General features: G+C 60.7%; 3 protein-coding genes across 3 annotated transcripts; 1 reads left to right on the top strand and 2 right to left on the bottom strand.

Annotated features, from left to right (window-relative positions):
• Positions 1–2,243: 2,243 nt before the first annotated feature.
• Positions 2,244–8,309, top strand: LOC120397135 (retinoic acid receptor responder protein 2-like). The gene is made up of 5 exons (XM_039522678.1): positions 2,244–2,502; positions 3,947–4,051; positions 5,065–5,169; positions 5,549–5,686; positions 8,110–8,309. Exons 1-4 carry the CDS (start codon positions 2,338–2,340, stop codon positions 5,654–5,656), a joined length of 483 nt encoding a protein of 160 aa, XP_039378612.1. The 5' UTR covers positions 2,244–2,337; the 3' UTR covers positions 5,657–5,686; positions 8,110–8,309.
• An 8,470-nt stretch (positions 8,310–16,779) lies between these two features.
• LOC120397132 (leucine-rich repeat-containing protein 61-like) lies at positions 16,780–18,236 on the bottom strand. The gene is given in 2 exon segments (XM_039522676.1): positions 16,780–17,696; positions 17,698–18,236. Coding segments are annotated over 2 exon segments (789 nt in total). The 5' UTR covers positions 18,201–18,236; the 3' UTR covers positions 16,780–17,410.
• A 43-nt stretch (positions 18,237–18,279) lies between these two features.
• LOC120397122 (ZBED6 C-terminal-like protein) lies at positions 18,280–22,756 on the bottom strand. Its single transcript, XM_039522648.1, has 2 exons — positions 21,422–22,756; positions 18,280–18,386 (listed from the first exon to the last, which is right to left on the bottom strand). Exon 1 carries the CDS (start codon positions 22,511–22,513, stop codon positions 21,449–21,451), a length of 1,065 nt encoding a protein of 354 aa, XP_039378582.1. The 5' UTR covers positions 22,514–22,756; the 3' UTR covers positions 18,280–18,386; positions 21,422–21,448.
• Between the last annotated feature and the right edge of the window lie 647 nt (positions 22,757–23,403).

The following is a 23,403-nucleotide window of genomic DNA, read 5'->3' as shown; positions in this document are numbered from 1 at the left end:
AGCTGAGAGGCTGAGGCCATGGAACCCAGGTGTCCTGACTCCGCCCCCCCCCCTCCGGCCTGCTCCAAGTTAGGGTTGCCAGGTGTCTGGTTTTTGACTGGAAAATCCAGTTGAAAAAGGGACCAGGCACTGCTCTGTCCTGCCCCCATTCCACCCCTTCCCCCAAGCCTCCGCCCCCGCCTGGCTCTTCTCGTCCCTGCTCCGCCCCCTCCTCAACCCCATTCCACCCCTTCCCCCAAGCCTCCGCCCCTGCCCTGCCTCTTCTCCCCTCTGCTCCACCTCCTCCTCACTCCCATTCCACCTCTTCCCCCAAGCCTTCGCCCCTGCTCCACCTCCTCCTCACTCCCATTCCACCCCTTCCCCCAAGTCTCCGCCCCTGCCTGGCTCTTCTTGCCCCTGCTCCGCCCCCTCCTCACCCCCATTCCACCCCTTCCCCCAAGCCTCCACCCCACCTCTTTCCAGCTTCCGTCCCCTTCCCCGAGCGATGCCGGGAGCAGAGTGGGGCTGGGTCACTTGCTGCTGCTGGTTCCAGGCCCCTGTGGACGGGACGGCTCTGCTCGGACCCGTTCTGGGCACCACCAAAAATTATACAAACCTGCCGCCCATACTCCCAGCCCCACTTTAACTGTACCGGGCTACCTTTAGAAATGCTCCCAGATTCCCCGGCTGTACGCCCTGTGCAGTCACCCTCCCCCCGCCTCTCTTTCGACCCGGCCAGGGGCCAGGGACTCAGCTGGGAGCACGTCTGGGGGCTAGATTGGCTTGGCGGCAATGGGGAGTGGGGCCCGGGGAGAGGAGGTCAGCTCGGAACGCTTTGAAGGTGGGAGGAGAGTGCTTTACAAAGGGTTAGAAGAGCAGCGCGAGGGTTGAGTCTTGTTGGCAGGGAGAAAGTGGGATCAGGGGCTGGGTGGGGGGGCAGGCTACGGTTAGGGGTGAGGCACAGAGCAGGGAATAGCTGGCTTCAGTATCTAGGGATAAGTGTCTCCGTTCCCCCCCCCCCCCGCCGCAACCCACCCCCAGCGCTCAGACTCTGTGCTGAGAATTCAGCTCTTCAAATCATTCGGAGAAACACTGAACTTCAAACCAGCTCGACCTTCAGCATTTCCAACCCCTGCTCCCTGCTCCTCTGTGCAGGGCGATGCATTGCCTAATCCACCTGCCCTCCCAGCCAGTGACCTGATGCCACGAGTCCCCTGCCTGCCAGGGACACTGGGAAAGGTTCAGCTCTGCCACACGGTTGGTTCTCTCTGGGGGGAACATCTGTCAGGTTTCAGATAAAAGGTAGCGACCAGAATGGAAAAACAGAGTGATCCAGCCGTGGGGGCTGGAAGACCCAGTGCCAGGGACGTACACAGCGAGGTTCCCCAGCTTGTAGGGAGCAAATTGGACTCAGTGGGACCTGCCCAGGCTTTGCCATCGCTGCTGCTCTGAGCTCCTTTCTCGTCACAGGGCGGGGGTGGGGAAAGCCTGCAGAGCCCCCTGGGCTCCTGTGGGCAGCACCCGTAGAGCCCTGCAGCTGTTCTGCACGACTCCCGGGCAGAGCTCGGGGCGAGCTCCGGAGAGATGGCCTCGTGGCTGGGAGTTCTGTTCCTTTCTCTGCCAGCCGGGCTGCAGGGATAGTGACCATGATGCGACCCTCAGGGGCTGGGGAGCTGGATGCACGGCCCCGGTGCCCTCGGGTGGGCAATGCCCCTGAACTGCAAAAGGCTGTGATGAGGAGCTAGCCGGGGGCGGGTCCCAGCACCAGCCCGGAAGCTCCTTCCGTTGCAACGGGCGGCAGAAGCTGAACCTCTGTCGGTCTCGTTCCATTCTACCTCCTGAGCATCCCCTCCCCCACCCCAAACACATGCCTGTCCCTGGTCAGATGGGGGCTGGGTGTGGTGCAAGCTGGCAGGGTGGTGGGTCTCTGCATTGCGGTGACCCGCAGGGCATGAAAAGCTTCCCCCAGGCACAGCCAGGGAGAGGAGCCAAGAAAGGATGTGCTCAGGCTCCAGGAGCCTGCCGCTGCAGCACTGACTGGGCTCGTTCAACGGCCCGAAAGGCTAGATGAGTTTAGGGACCAGCCACAGGAAAGAGCTTCCAGGCCCCCAGGAACTGGGCACCCCGTTCCCCTGGCTCGCCCGCCCGCCTGCCCCACCCCCACGGCCGGGCTGTGCCAACTCTGCCTGCCTCTCTCCCAACAACAAATCGATGAGCGATTGCAATGGGAAGGTGCTGGCCAGGGCCAGGGCAGCTTCTGGGGAATTAGTTAATGGATGACTAAGATCAACAGCAGGGGGTTCTTGGGGTGGGCGAGAGGGGCCGACGCTCCCTGGGGTCCATTCGCCACCCGCACAGATGAAGGGGCTGCTCGTTCTGGGCTTGGGCTTGCTGGCCCTGGCTGCGGCAGGCGAATTGACGCTGCGGGAGAGGGTGGTGGGCTTGGTGCTGGAGGCTTTTCACAGCAGGAAAGTCGTGCAATGGGTGTACAAGGAGCAGGCGGTGGAAGACGTCACTGAAAGAGTGAGTGCGTGAGAGCCGGCGACGCGTTGCTGTGCGCTGAGCTGCTGAGTCCCTCCCCAGAGGTGGCTGCTCTGCAGTGATGGGGGAAGGGATTCCTGTCTGCCCAGCCTGTATGGTGCTCTGGGATCGTGGGGGATGGGAGGAACGTGGGACTCTCATGGCTGAGAGCCCATGTGGGTGGGTTTGCGGTGGGGATGGAGGAGGTCTGCAGAGGCTGTATGGGGGCAGGGAAGGGGAGCTGTGGGGAGGGTGGGTTTGGGTACAGGGAGGGGAGTGGGGGGGTGGGCAGGGGCTTGGGGCAGACACCGCCATGCTCAGCACCCCCAGTGGCCCATGCGTGGTGCATCACGTGCCTGGGCATGGCCGGCTAGGGGAGAGGGCAGGGTGGCCAGGGCTCTGCACACCCAGAATGGGGAAGGCAGGACGGAGCTGCTCCCGGCCCCGCAGGCAGCGCGAGGCGGGCGTCGGGCGGGAGAGCTGGTTCCAGCTAACGGGGCTCAGCGTTCTGGGCCGGAGGGGCTAGGGCTAGGCTGGGTTGCGGGCACCTGGCCAGCCTTGTCGGAGGCGAATGGGCGTTGACCTGCAGAGCTCAGCTAGACGTGAACTGTGCCCAGGCCCCCTGAGGGGGCGGCCAGCGGCTGGCACAGGGTGCGGGGCACTGCCGGGGCCTAGGAGTGGTGACGTCCCAGTAGCCCCGCCCCTCCTGGGGGGGGACCCCAGGCCCACCCCCCTTGAGTCCAGCCCGGGGACCCAGCCTTGGCAGCTGTTGCTGCTACTCACAATCCCTCGCTGCCCCTCCCTGGGCTGTAACCCGCTCTCCTGGGTACTCCAGTGCCTGCTGCAGCCTCCTCCCGCGCTGCGGCTGAGCTCGGGCGGGCTGACCAGTGCCCGGCCTCCCCGGTGGCAGCTTTGCCGCCCAGCTGTGCCCCTCGATCCCCTGGAGACGTCGCTGACCAGCCGTTGGCCCCTTCCCGGCTGCTGCAGCATGGGACGAACCCCCCCACACACACACACTCCAGCACAGGCCGCGGGCACTCGGGGGCTTCTCCCAGGCTCCTCTGCGGACACCGCAGCTCATGGGAGCGGGCACATTGGACGTCATGTCAGACTTGGGGAGCGGCACAAGGCAGAGAGAGTCTCTACCAGCCCCTCCGTCGCCACGCCGGCAGCGGGGAGAGCCCCTGGGGTGACACTGCCCCTCCCAGGGTCATGCCATGGCGGCGAGTGAGGCTGGACCCTGGAGGTGGCTGGCTGGTGTCTGTCCCTGCCGCGTGCTCAGGCCCCTGGCTCTACGCTGGGCCGGAGTCTGTGGCGAGTCAGAGCGAGCAATGCGCAGCTCCCCTTGGGCGTTTCCTCGGGGCCTGCGGCGTCCCGGGGAGCCTCCACCCGCCTCAGCAAAGGGAGCCCAGGGCTCTGGCAGACCCTGGTTTGTGTTTGGTTCCAGGAGTATCCGGCGGGGCCCTTTGTGCGGCTGCAGGTCAGGCTCCAGCAGACCCAGTGCCGGAACCAGCCGGGGAGCAGACAGGACTGCGCCCTCAAACGCAGAGGGGTGAGCGAGGGGCCAGCCGCCTCCAGCCTGGGGTCAGGGGCGGCTCTAGACACTTCGGTGGAGCCGCAGGACCAGCGGCCCCTCCGCAGGCATGCCGCCGAAGGCACCCTGCCTGCCACCCTCCCCGTGACCGGCAGAGCGCCCCCCCATGGCATGCCGCCCCAAGCATGTGCTTGGCATGCTGGGGCCTGGAGCCGCCCCTGGCTGGGGTACTGCTCCGGAGGGTCATTTCCTCCCCCTCCACTGGGGAGCGGGGCTGTGGTGACACACGCCCAGCCCCTGGGAATGAGGGTGGGGGGCAGCCCCCTGCGGTGACAGGCTCCCAGCCCCTGGGAATGAGGGTGGGGGGCAGCCCCCTGCGGTGACAGGCTCCCAGCCCCTGGGAATGAGGGTGGGGGGCAGCCCCCTGCGGTGACAGGCTCCCAGCCCCTGGGAATGAGGGTGGGGGGCAGCCCCCTGCGGTGACAGGCTCCCAGCCCCTGGGAATGAGGGTGGGGGGCAGCCCCCTGCGGTGACAGGCTCCCAGCCCCTGGGAATGAGGGTGGGGGGCAGCCCCCTGCGGTGACAGGCTCCCGGCCCCTGGGAATGAGGGTGGGGGGCAGCCGCCAGCTCCGCCGGGCCCCAGGGAGGAGTGCGGAGCGTGCGAGCGGCAGGGAGGGGCTGAGGGCTGGCACGTGCGGAGCAGCGAGGGCTCCAGCTGGACCCTGCGTCGTGTCGGGGCACCGTGCTGGGCTCCGGTCCCTGCTCTGCCAGGGACTCCCTGGGGACAGTGTGTGGCTCTGGCTGTGCTGGGGTCGGCGCCTGCCCCACCCCATGGCTGTGCGGGGGAGGCCCAGCACCTACAGGGATTGGGGCCAGAGAGGTGCGGGTGCGAGGGGGAACAAGCCCCCGGTGAGGGAGGGGCACAGGCGGCACTGGGGACACGTGCGGCGGGGGAGCTGCTGCATGTTCTCGGCCCAGCCTGCCCCACTCGCCCACGGGGCTGACGCCTCCCTTGGCCCCTCTCTCCTCAGAGGAAGCTGATCTGCCTGGCTTGTGTCAAGTTTGACTCCCACAGCCCGGGCGAGGTGCTGGCTCAGTACATGCACTGCAGGATGGAGACGCAGCAGGCTGTGAAGGTGGGTGCGCCCGCGGGCTCAGAGCCGCTCTCCTGGGAAATCCCACAGGTCGGCCAGGGGCCTGGGAGCAGTGCTGGGTGGGGCCAGGCTCAGCTGGGCCATTCCACCCCCCAGGGCCCACTCCCAGGTGCTGCACGGGTCTGCACATGGAGGACAGACGGACACCCGTGCTCCTGGTAGACGCACATGCCCGCGATACATGCACACAGACATGCACACGCATGCAGCACGCGAGCAGAGGCTCAGTGGTTCCACGCTCTGTGCGGACTGATGGTGCACACAGCGCTGGGCCCAGCCCATGCCCCCAGGGTGCTGCCTGGGGCTGCATCCGCACCACCTCCCTGGCCGGAGCTGTGACCTGGCACCTCTGCCCCTGCAGGAGACGGAGACGACGAGACAGGAGGAGGAGTGCAGGACAGTGCAGGAGAAGGGCGAAGCGCCCTACCATCCCGGCGTGTTTGCCTTCTCCAGAGGGCTGCCACCCTAGCCAGGGTGGCACCCCCACATCCACAGCATGGTAGGACGGGGCCCCCAGGCAGTGTCCAGGTGGGGGCTGGGCTGCTCATGGTTCCCTTAGGGGGCTCTGGGCTGGGCACCAGATTGCTCCCCCCTCCGGCCGAGCCCCCCTGCAGAGCGCCCTGTGCCCGCTCCCCTTTGAGCTGATGCCCTTTGACCCACTGCTCTCCCCAGGGGCTGATCCCGCAGGCCGCAGCCCAGCAGGGGGCGCCAAGATGCACCGTAGTGGGAGGGGGCGTGTCCAGCGCCCCCAAGGGGGAACCAAGGGCGGGCAGCAAAGGGGCAGGGGGTTCTGGGTCCAGCCTGGACTCGGGCTCACCCAAGGCAGCGGTCACCAAGCTGAGCTGACAGCACCCCCACAGGGCCCAGAGTGCCAGCCGGTGGGCATGCCAGCAGCCCCTGGGGTGCGCTGGGCTGCGGAAGGGATGCCAGCGGCCCCTGGGGTGTGGAAGGGACGCCTACGCCCCCTGGGCTGCGCTGGGCTGTGGAAGGGATGCCTGCGGCCCCTGGGCTGCGGAAGGGCTGCGGAAGGGCACGCCAGCGGCCCCTGGGGTGCGGAAGGGCATGGCAGCGGGCCCTGGGGTGCGGAAGGGACGCCTGCGGGCCCCTGGGGTGCGGAAGGGCATGGCAGCGGGCCCTGGGGTGCGGAAGGGACGCCTGCGGGTCCCTGGGGTGCGGAAGGGATGCCAGCGGCCCCCTGGGGTGCGGAAGGGATGCCTGCGGGCCCTGGGGTGCGGAAGGGATGCCAGCGGCCCTGGGGTGCGGAAGGGACGCCTGTGGGGCCCTGGGGTGCGGAAGGGATGCCTCTGGGGCCCTGGGGTGCGGTCGGGATGCCTCTGTGCCCCTGGGGTGCGGAAGGGATGCCAGCGGGCCCCTGGGGTGCGGAAGGGCATGGCAGCGGGCCCCTGGGGTGCGGAAGGGACGCCAGCGGGCCCCTGGGGTGCGGAAGGGACGCCAGCGGGCCCCTGGGGTGCGGAAGGGACGCCAGCGGGCCCCTGGGGTGCGGAAGGGACGCCTGCGGGCCCCTGGGCTGCGGAAGGGACGCCAGCGGGCCCCTGGGGTGCGGAAGGGACGCCAGCGGGCCCCTGGGGTGCGGAAGGGCACGCCAGCGGGCCCCTGGGGTGCGGAAGGGACGCCAGCGGCCCCTGGGGTGCGGAAGGGACCCCAGCAGGCCCCTGGGCTGCGGAAGGGACGCCAGCGGGACCCTGGGCTGCGGAAGGGCACGCCAGCGGGACCCTGGGCTGCGGAAGGGACGCCTGCGGGCCCCTGGGCTGCGGAAGGGACGCCAGCGGGCCCCTGGGGTGCGGAAGGGCACGCCAGCGGCCCCTGGGGTGCGGAAGGGATGCCTGCGGGCTCCTGGGCTGCGGAAGGGATGCCTGCGGGCTCCTGGGCTGCGGAAGGGCACGCCAACGGGCCCCTGGGGTGCGGAAGGGATGCTAGCGGGCCCCTGAGCTGCGGAAGGGATGCCAGCGGGCCCTGGGGTGCGGAAGGGCATGGCAGCGGGCCCCTGGGCTGCGGAAGGGATGCCAGCGGGCCCCTGGGGTGCGGAAGGGCATGGCAGCGGGCCCCTGGGGTGCGGAAGGGATGCCTGCGGCCCCTGGGGTGCGGAAGGGATGCCTGCGGGCCCTGGGGTGCGGAAGGGCATGGCAGCGGGCCCCTGGGGTGCGGAAGGGATGCCTGCGGCCCCTGGGGTGCGGAAGGGATGCCTGCGGGCCCTGGGGTGCGGAAGGGCATGGCAGCGGCCCCTGGGCTGCGGAAGGGATGCCTGCGGGCCCCTGGGCTGCGGAAGGGATGCTAGCGGCCCCTGGGGTGCGGAAGGGACGCCTGCAGCCCCTGGGCTGCGGAAGGGATGCCTCTGGGCCCCTGGGGTGCGGAAGGGCACAGCAGCGGGCCCCTGGGGTGCGGAAGGGATGCCAGCGGGCCCCTGGGCTGCGGAAGGGATGCCAGCGGGCCCCTGGGCTGCGGAAGAGCATGGCAGCAGCCCCTGGGCTGCGGAAGGGATGCCAGCGGACCCTGGGCTGTGGAAGGGATGCCAGCGGCCCCTGGGCTGCGGAAGGGATGCCAGCGGGCCCCTGGGCTGCGGAAGGGATGCCAGCGGGCCCCTGGGCTGCGGAAGAGCATGGCAGCAGCCCCTGGGCTGCGGAAGGGATGCCAGCGGACCCTGGGCTGTGGAAGGGATGCCAGCGGCCCCTGGGCTGCGGAAGGGATGCCCTCGCTCCTGCCCCAGGCCCCAGGCAGCCGTACCCCAAGACCACGCTTCGGGCAGCCTGGCTCTCTGCAAACGTGACCCGCTGAGCTGCTTTGACACAGGGGCAGACGCCGCCTCCAACTCCCAGAAACAAACCCAGCCTGGAGAGCAGCAGGGGCGGGGATCCCCCAGCCGCAATGCTAACCCCATGGCGTGTCTCCTCTTCCCCTGGCCAGTGCCCACAGTGCCAGGACACCTCCGGTGCCCCCCACCCGCAGAAGGACGCTATCGCTGCCGCCCAGCGGAGACCCGGCGACCACCCCTGCCCGCCAGACACCGCGCCCACTTGAGCACCAGGCCGGGCCAACGGATCCTGCCGCCCCTTCCCCCCGCCCCCGCCTCGCCCAGCTCCATCCCCAATAAAGCCAGACCCACAGTTGGGAAGGGCCGAGCTGTTATTCAGCCAGGATGCGGCTGCGAAGTCGGGCCAGCCGCCCCCAGGGTATTTCTCGGGTCACGGGACTATGGCAGCACTTGCTGCTTCAGCAGAACAGGCACCTGGGCCTGCTCCCGCTGCCCCGGACTGCCCCACTGGGTCATCTGCTCCAGCGCATCGTCTCCTGCCGGGGCAGGGCAGCCCAGGAGCCTGTCACCCGCTCTGCCACCCGGCTGGGTCCCTGGGCTCTGCCCCGCCTCGCGCTGGGGGGAGGAGCATTTAGCTGGGCATGGTGGCCCCGGGGTGTGGAAATCACCCTCCCCACTTTTACAATCCAGCTACCAGGAAGCAGGAGGATGCTGGGGTGAAGGACCAGGCCAGGCAGGGATCTGGGTGACAGAGCCGGGGTGAGGGGTGCAGCCCCCAGAACAACTCACCAGGGCAGGGGCTTAAGAACCCCAAGATTATCAGGCCCCTTGTGGCAGGGAGGCCCCACAGGCCAGCTCGTCGGAGGAAAGTCACTGGGCCCTGCGGTGCAGCTGGGGTGCCCCCGGCTCTACACACCGGGCACAGAGAGGCAGGGGCCGGAGAGGAGACACATTTATTTCACAGGCAAATCTCTTCACATGGCACTTCCACACCGGGCAGGCCCATGGTGCCAGAATGGGCAGCTCCCAGGCCCTGCCTCCCCTTGGTCAGCCAGGGCTGCGTCCCCCTGAGCCCAGGGGATTGCCCCACCCCTCCCTGGGTGCTGCCCCACAGGAAGCAGGCTGACCACGCCTCCCTCCCAGCGGCTCAGGGATGCTTGCCGCAGTCAGCGCTAGGGCTGGCCCTGGTCTGCTCCAGTCTAGTCCAGCCTGCGAGGGGTCCGGGAGGGGCTCCTGCCAGCCTCGCATGGGGTAGAATGCCTGGGGTCAGCTGCACGCCATCCCCGGTCCCTGGCAGGTCTCAGAGCAATGTGCCAGGGCACACACCATCCCAAAGCCTGGCTGGCGCTCCCCGGCGGGGGATGCTGCCAGGGCCCCACAGCGCTGGCAGGAGCTGCCCTTCACCAGCAGACGGGGGTTCACCATGTCGTGGAAAAATTGACCACGCCTTTATTTTGGGTCAGACACACTGAGGCACTTTTATTATAGTACAAGCATGCATGCAGGGAGAGGGTTAAAACTCCCCTCTGCCTGTTACAAATTTTACCGAGCTTATAAAGTTTAAAACCGCAAATTAGCATTTACTTAAAATACCCTTATTTGGGAGTATCAGTTGTGACATTTGCAAGCTACTTCAGTTTTTTTTCATACATGGTGTTTCCTTTTATTGTTTCTGGGCAGTTTTCGTTGGTAGTCTGCCTGCCTGTAAGACCCCTCCTTTGCGGTTGCATTGGATAAGGCTCAGCATTCTAGCTGAGCTTCCCTCAGTTCCCCTTTCTCTGGTTTCTTCATCACCCCCCCCCCCCCTCATGCCCCTGATATAGACAGACAAGAATTGCAGAAGTTAACCTTTGTTCTATATAGCAATTGGGTTTTGCTAACAGACCTGGGCCTGAAAGGCAGGGGTTAGGATGCAGTTTGCTTCTGACCCTATGGGTGGGGTATGGATCTTCATTGTTAAGAACGCCTTAGTGTGTACCAAATTGCCCAATACCACTACTGCCAATAGAGTTGCACAGCAAGAACCCTCCCAACTACATGTGCGCCCACCTACGTGCGGCTACATTGTACAAGACTCTTTATTAATTTTCCATTGCTAATATGCTGTTATACTAGGCCATGTTTCACAATTATCAGTAGGCGTTGGTTCCCCTTTCTCCTGTTGGCCTTTCGATTATGCCATACCAGCTATCCTATGTCTTAATATCAAGCTGACCTATAATGGCCTAATGTTAATTATGCTCAGCTAATTCAACATGGGGCAAGCGGGACACAGTCTGGGGCAAGTGGGACCCCTTAAAATCCCTAACAATTCCCTCCTTTTGATGCCAAATCAATGGCATCAACTTCCTCAATGTGAATATTAATTAAGGCCTGGACCTCAAAACTTGTAGGCTCATTTTATAGGGTGCTTCCAGGGTTTCAGGCAGACAGGGATTTATTTCCCTCAAGGAACAAGGGCCACTTAATAAAGTGGCATAAACAAAGCAAATATAGGGCAGGGACAACAAGCTTTACAGCAACAATAACAAAAAACAAATATGCATGGACAACCCTCCTTTTGATAGTCCCCACTATATGTACCTAGAGGTATGGAGGGCTAGAGGGTTTTGATAATGTAATGGGCTAGGCATATCAGGTGGCTTGATTTCCCAAATGTCTTGGCGAATTACCCAATCTCATATGCATGCTTCCCACGGGCCTGGCAGGATTCGGTATGTGGAAGGTCACACTTTCTTTAACTGGTCCATATGCTTGGAAGGAGTACTGTGAATGCACACGAATTACCCAGAGAATTTCCAATTATGCCTTCATGACCACAGGTCAGATGGTACTCCTGAGATGTCTGTAAGGGCCGTGGGCCAAGCCTGGTGCTCAAGATCACTCTGAATGGCCATTAGCTGGTTACTCAGGAAATCCCAAACATGCCAGATCCCACTGCAATTCCTTTCCAGCATCAGTGATATTTAATACCACCTCTTAATACCTTTTGGGTCATAGAACTAAGGGCTGAAATAACGTGCAATCCACCCATTCCTGCCTACACCTGAGTTAACTGCCCCAGTAATAAGACTGGGTATACTTTTCCAGTTGGCCCAATTTACCTTCAGGCTGTTGGGTTTCACAAATACTTGGACAAATAGCGGCAATTTGAAAGGGAGTTAACGGTAAAGTAAACCTGATAGTTCCTAACGTGGCATTAAGTATAATTTATTTGAATCCCTCTGGGTCTCTTTTCTATAGGGGCTATACCACAGCTATTGGTTATATACGTGGACAACTTCCTCACGATGCCTCTGGGTTTGTAGTACGAGAGGAGAATACTGTAATAAGGTACAGGTGATGTTATCTGCTACAGGGATGGCCTCTAGGCAGGAAAACAGACTTTTCCATGAGTATCGTGGCAGATTCCAGACACTAGCATTTTATCTACCTTGTCATAGAATGCATCTATGTCAAAGATTGTTTCCTTACACAGTTTGGCTAGTTTGTTTGCAAGTTCCCCTTTTCCCGTTCCACTGTCCCTACATACTGAGGGTGGTGAGCACAATGTAAATGCTGCTCAATGTGGAGAGTCTTGCAGACTTGCTGCATGTCCTGACCCATAAAGTGGATACCTCGGTTACTGTTTATAGAAACAGGGAGACCGAATCATGAATAAAAATCCTAAACAATTTCTTTGCTACTGTGATGGAGGCAGCCTCTGCACAAGGCAAGGCTCCAATCCATCCAGAGACTATACAGACACATATTCATATGAGCAACCGTTTGGCATGTTGATAAAGTCAATCCAGATATTCACAGACAGGCCCCACAGAGTGGGGTGAGCTGCCGGTTAGTCCGGACTGGCTTACCACTATTGTGTACTACTAGTGTCATGACACCAGTGTAATCATCCCTCCTTTGCTCACGTGGGCCAAACCATGGGTCACATGAGCAAAGCAAGGCAACAAAGTCTTGGGCGCTACCGAGCGACCATCCAGCTGCTCCATCAGCCCCATCCCACCCTAAGTTCATTAAGGAGGAGAGTTTGAGGAACACTACAAGTTTCATTTTCAGGTAGTTTTGGCTAGCGTCCATAAGCTATTCTTCGAGATTTCGTAGTCTTAATTCACTTAGCTGTCCGGCAGTGAGGCAGCAAGGGAGAGGTTGCTAGCACTATCACCTTGCTTGCTTGGAGGCTTTATTATGTCCTCAGGTGGAAAGGTTGTGTTCTTAGTAAGATTCAAAGGCTCAGTGGGTTTGTCAGCAGACAAAGGAAAAGTTGCCACATCTTTACCCTGTCCTTTACTCCTGTTGTCTAGAAGGAGCAACAACGCCAGAAGGAAAGATAGACCGCTCATCAGTCGGAGAGCCATTACAGTGAGAAACATGGGCAGGTAGTCAGTTCTCGGCACTTCACAGCGGTGTTGGTAATTAATAGGATTTGATAAGGGTCTTTCAGAATGAGGCCAGAGTAGTTTCTCACTGGTGGACTTCCATGTAGATTCAGCCTTCTGGTTCCAGCAAGCAGCAGAGCTATTATATATAAAAAGACCTAACACATTTCATTAGTCTCTTGCAATAATTAAGCATTGTGTTATTTATTAAATGAATGTCCATCTGAGCCAAAGCCAGCAGGGCACTGTTGATAGTTGCATTGGGTGCCCTGGTATAAATTTTATAAAAGCTTAATCTGGCCTTTCAATTGGGAGTGGCCTTCAAAAGGCATGTGACCATACTAGATCTATGAAGTTGCACAACTTGTTATAATTTTTTTTTCAGTACATTAAGTTCATAATCACTGTTGCTACTCACAGTTTTACAGCAGTTTTGGCATTTGTCTTTTCACAAGAGAATACTTTACTAAAACTAACACATACTTACAATTACAACATTCAAACATAAAATTAATCTAAATAATTTTCCTTTATAAATACCCTTACTGATTGCAGGCAAAACTGAGGAATTACTCAAATTACTCCCCATATTTTCCTGTATTTGTTTTATAGACAGGTCAGGTTTTAATGGTTTCTATCTTTTAACTTCTGTTCTTAAATACATGTTGATTTTTAAATGGAAAACACAAGCCATTTTGGCTTTTCTTTGACAACATAACCGTTGATTGCATAGAGCCACCTTAAGGCTTAGTGTGGGGGTACTTACTACAGCTTTTATTTGCTATTTGTTACCAAAACAGATTTAAAATCTCTTACCAAATTTTTTTAACACATTACATTACCTTAAGAATCAAATATTAAATACCAAAATTAATACTAGTTTCTTTTTGTTTGTTTTTACAACCCCAAAACAACACCAATTTATTATAAAACAAAGATTGTACCCACCATACGTGTTTTTAACAAAATTGACTATCTTTTACAGTCAAATGATTTTTACTTATATAACCTCTTGCCTGGATTATTCACAGACAGTCTTATTGCTTAATTTCCTCCAATAACTACAGAGTTAATTTTTAACTTTCCTTCTTTTAACTTCCTCAAACTGCGGTTGCCTGCTTGTATGGGCCCGATCCTTTTTTCTTGCTACATTTTTTTTTTCTTTTCATGGGCACAGGCATTGTTTCACTACCAATTTAGCAAGGAGGGCGGGCTTTTGACTTAACCCCCCATCTATCTATTTACATACACACATCACATTTTGATGCATATTATTTATTAATAACATTTTTATATGTCTAGACTTAATACAATCCTTCTCTGAGCCGGTGACAACCCCTCAGCACTGAAAACAACAGCATGAACAGCACAGTAAAATTCCTCTCTCGGTCTAGTTTGAGAGAGGGTTTACTACACTTTGGGAAGTGGTCCTGCTGGGTTTAGACAAATTTCAGCCAGTTGGGCAGCCCCAATGTGCCCAACCCGGTTGGCATGATCGGCTCACAATGCCCACAGGGAGGGAGAGACTTTAACCAGCTGTTCCTGTTGCAACGAGGAAGGGCTGGGGTCAGTCTGCTCCTTCAGAGTGTCCTTCTGAAAACCTGCCAGGACCTCATTGTGAGCGGGATCAGACACATCCAGATACACACCATTTGGGGTACAACAGATTGCACAATTTAATTCACAAAGCAAATCTTTTGATATTTCTTCCCCTCGGGGCCAGTGGAGGCCGGGCAACAGCTCCCTGCCTACTTTCTAGGACCATAATATGAGTATATATACGTGGCAGGAGTGCCCTTCTCTGGCATGGGAATCTACCTAGATTCCCCTTTTGCCCCCATTACGGATACCGGGCAGACAATTACAACCTAGCTGACAGGCATCCCCAAAGGGCTAACTATAAAACACTTAACAGACATGCTAGCACAGTGGACAAAACATACAACAAAACACATCACACCCCTTTGCCTCTCTCACCAGCAGTCAGGGTGTAACGCTCAATTATTTCAGCATTCACTGGCACATCTACGGGCTGTTAGCTTCAATTACTGACAGCTAGTTTTACGGCCCCTCCACTGTCTGCCTATTGCTGACGGGAGCCTTGGCCAACCTTATTCTCTAGGACCACTCCGGGGTTACTCACTTCCCCAGGGTTCATAGCGACTTCTACCTCGGGGTTCTAACCCCAAACCTATAACCGACACAAAACAACCTTCACAATACAGGCATGGCGTTGACAAGGAGTGCACCCCTGAGGTGTACAATCCCGTCAAGGTCAAAACTTCCCTTCAGGGGAAATTGCAGTTTTGGATCATTTCTGGTATACCAATTCCATTTTTCTAAATATTTACACGTCGACGACCTATAATGTACGTACATATAAGCAGCAGGCGTGCCTTGGGGTGGGACCGGCAGGACTTTCGATCCTTTGGCCCCCATGCTCACCACAGCACACTTCACTCAAGCCAATCACACCAGGATGCTAACTCGGGGGTTACCACAGTTCTACACTAATGGCCCAACTCGGCCTGCCCTTTTTTCATGGCAGGAACACAAGGGAGCAGGTTCCCAGGCATTTTCCCTCTAGCAAACCTGCAGGAAGGCGGACAAGGGGGGGCGGGCTAACAGAACATCCCGTGGTCCCCGTACGTCTCTCTCCAGCCCTGGGCACCAGCCTTCAAGCCAACGGTGCTGCAGTAGCTTTTGAGCTGACGGTACGGTTTCCTGGGGCTTCCCTCCTCTCCGAGGAAGGGAAGGGAGCTTATGGCTCCGGGGGGAACAAAAAGGGACTCTGCGGCCTCTTACAAGGCAGTGCTCAAAGAGCGGTCACAGGGCCATGGGGATATGGAGGGGTAAGGGCAGCAGGATAGGGAACAACACAAGCACCCTGACTGGTTAGCCACTTACCAAAGCCTGCCAGTCAGGGAAGCTTTTCAATCTCTCTTCAAGCGGGTTGTGGAGCTTGCTTTCCACAACCAACAACACTCCGGCTGCTCGGCCTTATACACACACATAGGCCGCACGGCCTCACACACACAGGCACGTTTCCTGGCACAGCTCGCCAGGGCGGAAACTACCCCTGGTCCCTCCCAACCTAGTGGCTCCGGGACGCCGAACGCCCAGCTCTAATAGGCGATCAGTTTTCTCCGGACCCAAAGAGCGTGGTCCGAGGGGCTGCCGGCACACCTTGCCTTGAGACTGAGACTGTAGCTCAGCCTACAGTAGCTCAGCCTAACCTGACCTGACCTGACCTGACCTGACCTGACCTGACCTGACACGTTTCCCGTAATTCCCCTATCCCTCCCACACCCCAACTCGAGTCTAATAAGGCCTTAGCAAGGGCCTCAGGTGCGTCTGACCATGTCCCAAGGTTGGATCCAGCTTATGACTTACCCCAACCAGAGCCTACGGACCAGTTCTCCTCCAAGCCCCTATCAGCAGAGATTTCAAAAGGTCTCTTACCTCTCAGATGGGCCCTGGGGTTGGAAAGGAACTGCCCGCGGTCCTCTGATCCAGGGATGTCATCTGTGGATCCCGGACGAGCCCCCAAATTGTCGTGGAAAAATTGACCACGCCTTTATTTTGGGTCAGACACACTGAGGCACTTTTATTATAGTACAAGCATGCATGCAGGGAGAGGGTTAAAACTCCCCTCTGCCTGTTACAAATTTTACCGAGCTTATAAAGTTTAAAACCGCAAATTAGCATTTACTTAAAATACCCTTATTTGGGAGTATCAGTTGTGACATTTGCAAGCTACTTCAGTTTTTTTTCATACATGGTGTTTCCTTTTATTGTTTCTGGGCAGTTTTCGTTGGTAGTCTGCCTGCCTGTAAGACCCCTCCTTTGCGGTTGCATTGGATAAGGCTCAGCATTCTAGCTGAGGTTCCCTCAGTTCCCCTTTCTCTGGTTTCTTCATCACCCCCCCCCCCTCATGCCCCTGATATAGACAGACAAGAATTGCAGAAGTTAACCTTTGTTCTATATAGCAATTGGGTTTTGCTAACAGACCTGGGCCTGAAAGGCAGGGGTTAGGATGCAGTTTGCTTCTGACCCTATGGGTGGGGGTCTGGATCTTAATTGTTAATAACGCCTTATTGTTTACCAAATTGCCCAATACAACTACTTCCAATAGAGTTGCACAGCAAGCCCCCTCCCAACTACATGTGCGCCCACCTACGTGCGGCTACATTGTACAAGACTCTTTATTAATTTTCCATTGCTAATATGCTGTTATACTAGGCCATGTTTCACAATTATCAGTAGGCGTTGGTTCCCCTTTCTCCTGTTGGCCTTTCGATTATGCCATACCAGCTATCCTATGTCTTAATATCAAGCTGACCTATAATGGCCTAATGTTAATTATGCTCAGCTAATTCAACATGGGGCAAGCGGGACACAGTCTGGGGCAAGTGGGACCCCTTAAAATCCCTAACAACCAAGATTACAGATCCCCCCCCCCCCCGCCAGCTCCTCCTCTCTGCCACCGGGGTCAGCCAGCCGGTTCTCGCACAGGCACTGGGTTGGGAGAGGGAAGGTGCTATCCTGGTACAGGGACTGGTTCCCCCAGGACCTGGCCGGTAGGGACTGAGCGCTGGGCCCTGCTGGCAGCTGGCAGGCCGCCTGCGGGAAGGAGACTCACAGGGAAGGACCGGGGGGTCCCCTCCCCAAACCCATCACTGCCTCTGGCCCCCACTGGCCCCGTGAGCTGAGAGGCCAAGGAGCGAGGGAGCGAGCCATTGAGCAGGCAGGGCCGCTGCCCGTTGGTGGGGGGCTGCTTGCCCTGAGCTGCCCGCACGGTGCCTGCTGGTGGAATTGTCTCTGGAGCAATCTGAGAATTAAGCCCAGGGCGGAGGGAGCTGGGGGCAGCCTGAGCCCCGGGGCAATGCCAGCGGCTGAGCAGACTCACCGGAGGCCCGAGGGGAACTGGTGAGGTGCTGTGGGGAGATCTGGAAAAGCCCCACTAGGGCGCAGGGGGCTTTGCAGGCGGGGACTCAGGCATGGGCCTCCGTGGGGCTGGGCGCTGGAGGCAGATCCCCAGCTTCACCCCTGCAGGTGGTGCCCGGCGGGCGGCTCAGAACACGTAGGAGCTGGGGTCGCTGCGGACGCTCAGGGCCCGCTCCGCCTGGGAGATGGTGTCGGCCGCCCTCTCGCTCAGCTCCCGGCACTCCTGCAGCACGTCGTTGAACTGCTTGTAGGCCTCCTCCATGATGGAGCTGCGCCGAGCCGGCCTCCGCTCCCAGTAGCCCTCCTCCACCCAGGGCAGGGCCGCGCCCGGCGGCTCCAGGCTGCCCGCCCCGCCGCTGCCGCCCCGCTCCAGGGAGCTGTCCAGGTCCCTGCAGAGCTGGTAGAGCTCGCTGCGCGCCCGAGAGCCTCTCGCCGTCGATGGCCTTGAGGCCGGGGAGCAGGTCCCCCAGGGCGCTGCGGTAGGCTCCGCTGGCGCAGACGGGGTTGCTGAGGCGGGCCCGGGCGTCGTGCAGCCGCAGGCTCTCCAGCCGGCGCAGCCCCGCCAGGCACTGCAGCTGCTGCAGGCTGCGCAGCAGGTTGCCGGCTACGTTGAGGCTCTGCAGGCTCTCGCAGGCGCCGAGCGGCTCCAGGCTGCCGACGCGGTTGGCCGAGAGGTTGAGGACAGCCAGGGACTTGAGGGCAGCCAGGGGGCCCAGGTGGGAGATGGCGTTGCCGGAGAGGTCCAGCCACTCCAGGCTGGTGCACTCGCCCAGGCAGCCCAGCTCCGAGATGCCCAGGCCCCGCAGCTTGAGCAGCAGGATGGACTCCAGGGCGAACTCGCCCGTCTTGGCCTTCAGCAGCTGGGCGGTGATCCGGACGGTCTCGCCCTCGTCCCCCGTCTCCGCCCAGGGCTCCATCGCGGCCGGCCCGCTGCACTACACCCCGAGCAGCCCGCAGCCACGGCGCGGAGAACCTCTGCACACCCCGAGCTGGCCGGCTCCGGGAAAGCGCTTTGCCCCTTCCACGCGCCTCTGCCCCACAGGGCTCCCTGGAGCCCGCTGCCTGGGCGGCCACGCCGGGTCACGCCGTCAACGCACCAGCCCCTGGAAGGGAACAGGAGACGGGATCAGGACCCTGCCAAGCCCAGCTGCCTCCCCCCCGCCACACGCAGCTGGGCACTCAGGGCGGCTCTGTGGCCTGCTGGCCCCTGGTGCTCGAAGCTGCCGTCCGTGGCAGGTGCAGCTCAGTTCCTGGGCTGGGGAGGGGGCACGAATCTCCGGCAGGCTGCTCCGGGCAGGATGCTACCAGGCCCACAGTAAGAGGTTTGCCCCTGACCTCGAAGGCAGCAGGGACGGAGAGAGGCTCACACTACGCAGCAGCTGCTCAGAGCTGGGTGAAGAAGGAATTCGCCCCCTGCGGCCCCACACGCCTGGCCACTTCCGTCCAGGGGCCTCACCCCCTGCCTGTCTGACCTGAGGCCTTGTCCGTCCTTCCCTGCAGTACTAACCCCCCATCACACCCCACGGGTCAGGGGTCTCCCTGGCTTCTTCTGCGTCCCCTTCCAGCCCAGGCCATGGCCAGAGCCCGGGCTGCTTTGATTGCCAGGCACTGGGGGGAGGGGGGGTCCGCAGGCACTAGGAGGCCAAGGCTGCAATGGTTGGCCTGCAAATGTGTGCGGGGGGGGGGGGGGAGCGGGGGGGGGGGGGGGGGTTCCATCCCCACAAAGCAGAAGGGGGTTGTGGAACTAGGGTATTTAAACACCAGTTCTTGGCACCCTTGCAGGGACCCCCCCCACACAGGCCGTCTGCAGCCTGACACCTCCAGTGGGCCAGGGAGAGTGCGGGGGCTTCCACCACCAGCCCGGGCCCCCTGCGGGGCTGGCGGGACCCTGGGAACGCACGTGCACAGCAACGTGTGCAGAGCCAGACACGCCTGTGCACACGGATGTACACGTGTGCATCCCCCCCACAGGTGTGCAGGCAGCACATCCGCGCAGAGCGACACAGCTACATGAACGTGTACGTGGTGCTCACACGGATGAACACAATCACACACACACACACGGATGACCTCACACATGCACACAATTGCACACACACACAGATGCACACACGGATGACCGCACACACACACACAGATGCACACAACTGTGCACACACACACGAACACAATCACACACACACAGAGATGCACACATGATCACACACACACAGATGAACACAATCACACGCACACACACGGATGACCGCACACACACACAGATGCACACATGGATGGCTGCACACACACGGATAACCACACACACACACAGATGAACACAATCACACGCACACACACGGATGACCACACACACACACAGATGCACACAATTGTGCAGACACACACAATCACACACACACAGATGCACACATGATCACACACACACAGATGAACACAGTCACACGCACACACACGGATGACCGCACACACACACAGATGCACACATGGATGGCTGCACACACACGGATAACCACACACACACACACACACAAGTGCACACATGGATGGCCGCACACACACACAGATGCACACATGATTGCATGCGCACACACAGATGAACACAATCACACACACGCACACACAGATGCACACACGGATGACCACACACACACACAGATGCACACACGGATGGCCGCACACGCCCATCCCCCACTCTCCAGTGCCCAGGACCCGCCCGCGGTGCCCGGTGCCCCCCGCCCGCAGCCCCTCACCCGGCGCAGCCGCCTGCTCGCTCCCGGCCGATCCCTTCGCGGGGCGGGGGCCGCGCAGCGTTGCCATGGCAACAGGGGCCGGGGCAGCAGCTCCGCGGGGGGGGGGCATTTAAAGGGCCAGCGAGCGGCAGGTTCTGCACAGCGGGGGAGGGGCGGCTCCGAGGGACCCCGCTGGGGCCGGTGGCCGGAAGCAGGACCCTGCAGCCCCTGCCCCACGGGGGTCCCCGGGCCCCCCCGTCCCCCCCCCATAGCCCTGCTCCGGGGGTTTAGTACAGTCACGGACGGGCCACGGGCTCCCGGCATTTCTGCTTATTGCCCCGACCTGTCCCTGAGTTTTCCTAAAAAGAACCGTGACAAAATCTTACCCTTCGGAAAGGGGATCAGCAACCTGCCCCGGGTCCGGGCACACACACACACTGCACATGCTGAGATAAGATACACACCGTGCGCGCACACACCCCCGATATGCACCATGCACACACACGGATACACACCGTGCACACAGATCTGCACAGATACACCCTGTGCTCTCACACGTCTGCACACACCACACACCTGAGCAGATACACCCTGTGCACGCTCACACATGCAGATCTGCACACACATATACCCACTGTGCGCGCACACACACTGCACATGCTGATATACAGATACACACCATGCACACACACACACAAGTACACCCTGTGCGCACACACACCAATATGCACCATGCACACACACATATACACACCAATCACACAGATCTGCAGATACACACTGTGCACTCACACATCTGCCCACACACACACACACCTGAACAGATACACCCTGTGCACACTCACACATGCAGATCTGCACACACATATACCCACTGTGCGCGCACACACACAGTGCACACAAAGATTTGCACAGAGATACACACTTCACACTCACATCTGCACATGTGCACACACATACACGCTGCAGAGTCACAGAGACATGTCCTGGGTATGCTCACACATGCTGCACACTTGCCAACACACATGCGCCATACATGTTCTCACACACACACACACAGTGATGCTCAGAGAAACACAGCCATGTAGGGCTGGAAAGGGGTGGTCACCACGCCCAGCCCCCTGCACTGAGGCAGCACAGGGAAGCCTAGACCCTGACAGGGGTTTGTCCAACCTGCTCTTAAAACCCCGCCAGTGATAGAAACTTTCCCCTAACACCGAACCTCCAGCCCCCGGCTGCAGATTAAGCCCATTGCTTCTAGTCCGACTGGCCACTGTCCTCTTTACAGCAACTGAGACCAAACGGCCCATGGTTAGGAGCCACGCCGAGCGCTGTACCCTCCCGCTTCAGCCATCTCTGCCCCATAAGGGCCCAGTGGCACCCAGCGCCGTGCACCCGGCCTGGCGTACCCCGGAGACGGGTCTCGGAGACGGTCTCTAAGCCGGCCGGGTCCCCTCCTCCCCGCTGCTGCTGCCTGCGCTGTCGTTCTCGGAGCAGATGAGGGGCGGCGGGGGGTAGTCGGGGAAGGCCCCCAGGTTGGCTCTCAGAAAGACGAGGCGCTCTGTGCTCTCCCCCTGCGGGGGGCGCCTCTCGGAGAAGGGGCTGTCTGGGGCGGTGAAGATGCGCTCCGAGAAGGCCCCCGAGGGCGGGCAGGACAGGTAGAGCATGGCCAGTTTGGCCAGGGCCGGCCAGAGCCAGTGCCGCTTCTCCCAGTACCCCAGCGGGTCCTCCCGGGCCCCGATGGTCTGGTTGTCCCGCAGGTACCTCTCCACCATCACACAGGCCGAGTGGCTCTCGGTGGGGAGGGAGGCCCCGCGGCCCTCAGAGGCCAGCAGCCCCACGCTCTCCAGGTGCTCGGTCAGGGTCTTCTCCTTCTGGATCAGTGGAGGCACCGTGGAGCTCTTCCCACTCGGCCCCCTGTCCCAATGGGGCTCCGTCTCTGCCTCCCGGGGCTGCGGGGCCGCGTCCACGCAGAAAGCCTTGCCGGGCTGGGCAATCCAGGGGGAGGAAGGGCAGCCAGTGGGGGAGGCCAGGAGCTCCTTCACCTTCCGGACCAGCAGCTGCTTCCAGTGGTCGAGGTCGGAGCCCAGCGGCAGGATGGCGTCCATCCTGCCCTTGAAGCGGGGGTCGAGCAGCGTGGCCAGCACGTACTCCTGGCGGTGGAACATCTCGCTGAGCCGGGGCTCGCTGGAGAGCTGCAGGGCCAGGCTCTCGGCCAGGCGCACGGCGGAGCCAGCCCCCTCCCCGGCCTGGCTCTCGAAGCGCAGGCGGATCTGCTGGAGGAAGATGTGCAGGTAGCGCACCTGCGGCAGCACCTGGCTCAGTGAGGCGTCGGCCGCGCTCGCCTCCCGCACGGCCATCTCGAAGGGCTGCAGCAGCTCCACCAGGCTGCGCATCAGCGTCCACTGGGTGGCGCTCAGGGCCAGGCCAGCCTCGCCCATCCGGCGCTTGCCCACGTACTCCTGCACAGCCGGCTGCAGCGCCAGCAGCCGCTCCAGCATGTAGTAGGTGGAGTCCCAGCTCGCCGTGGCCTCCTGCTTCAGCCGGCGCGGGGCCAAGCCGTGCTGCCGCTGCAGCTCCGCCAGCCCCCTCCTGGCCTCCGGCGAGCGGGCGAAGTGGGCGCAGATGGCACGGGCCACCCCCAGTGTGCCCTCGATGCTGCGGTGGAGGTGCAGGAAGCCGAGCACCAGCTGGCTCAGGCAGTGAGCGAAGCAGGGGATGTGGGTGTGGCCGCCGTCCTTCGTGGCCCGCTCCACGCCAGGGCTTCCGCCGGAGACCAGGAAGCCGGGCCTCAGGGAGTTCTGGGCCAGCCACAGCTGGAGCTGCTCGGCCAACACCTGCTGCACACCACCCAGCGCCTGCTCCTCCTGCAGCGCCTGCACGCACAGCACCGCCTGCCTGCGCTGGCTGCGTGGCTGCCGCTGGCCTGGGTCCGAGCGGGGTGCCAGCCAGTGTGCTGCCAGCGCCAGGTACTCCCCTGCCGGCCCCTGGGCCCACACGTGGGCGCTGAGGTGCACCCGGCTGACGCTGGCCTGCTGCAGCTCCAGGGCCAGGCCCATGCCAACAGCCTGGCACAGCTGGGGCACTGCCTTGCGGGAGAAGAAAGCCGGCGAGGGGACATGGTAGCGTGGGTCAGCCTGCGCCATGAACCGGTGGAAGGGCTTGGCCGAGACGAAGGAGCAGGGCAGGGCCATGCCGCACAGCAGCTCGGCAATGCTGCGGTTCCAGGCCTGCGCCTGCGGGTGGTTGGGGGTGTATTTGCCAGGCACGTCCCCGCCCCGCTCGGCCAGGCCGGCTTGGTTCTTGCTGGGAGGCAGCGGGGCCGCTGGGGCGGGCAGGGCTTTCTGCACCTTGCCTTCGGGAGGTGCCTCACTCTGCCAGCTGGCACACA

This window comes from Mauremys reevesii, linkage group 2, assembly GCF_016161935.1.
Source record: "Mauremys reevesii isolate NIE-2019 linkage group 2, ASM1616193v1, whole genome shotgun sequence".
Taxonomy (NCBI): Eukaryota; Metazoa; Chordata; order Testudines; family Geoemydidae; genus Mauremys; species Mauremys reevesii.
Note: the sequence above shows the minus strand (reverse complement) of the source record. Positions and strands in the feature narration are given on the sequence as shown.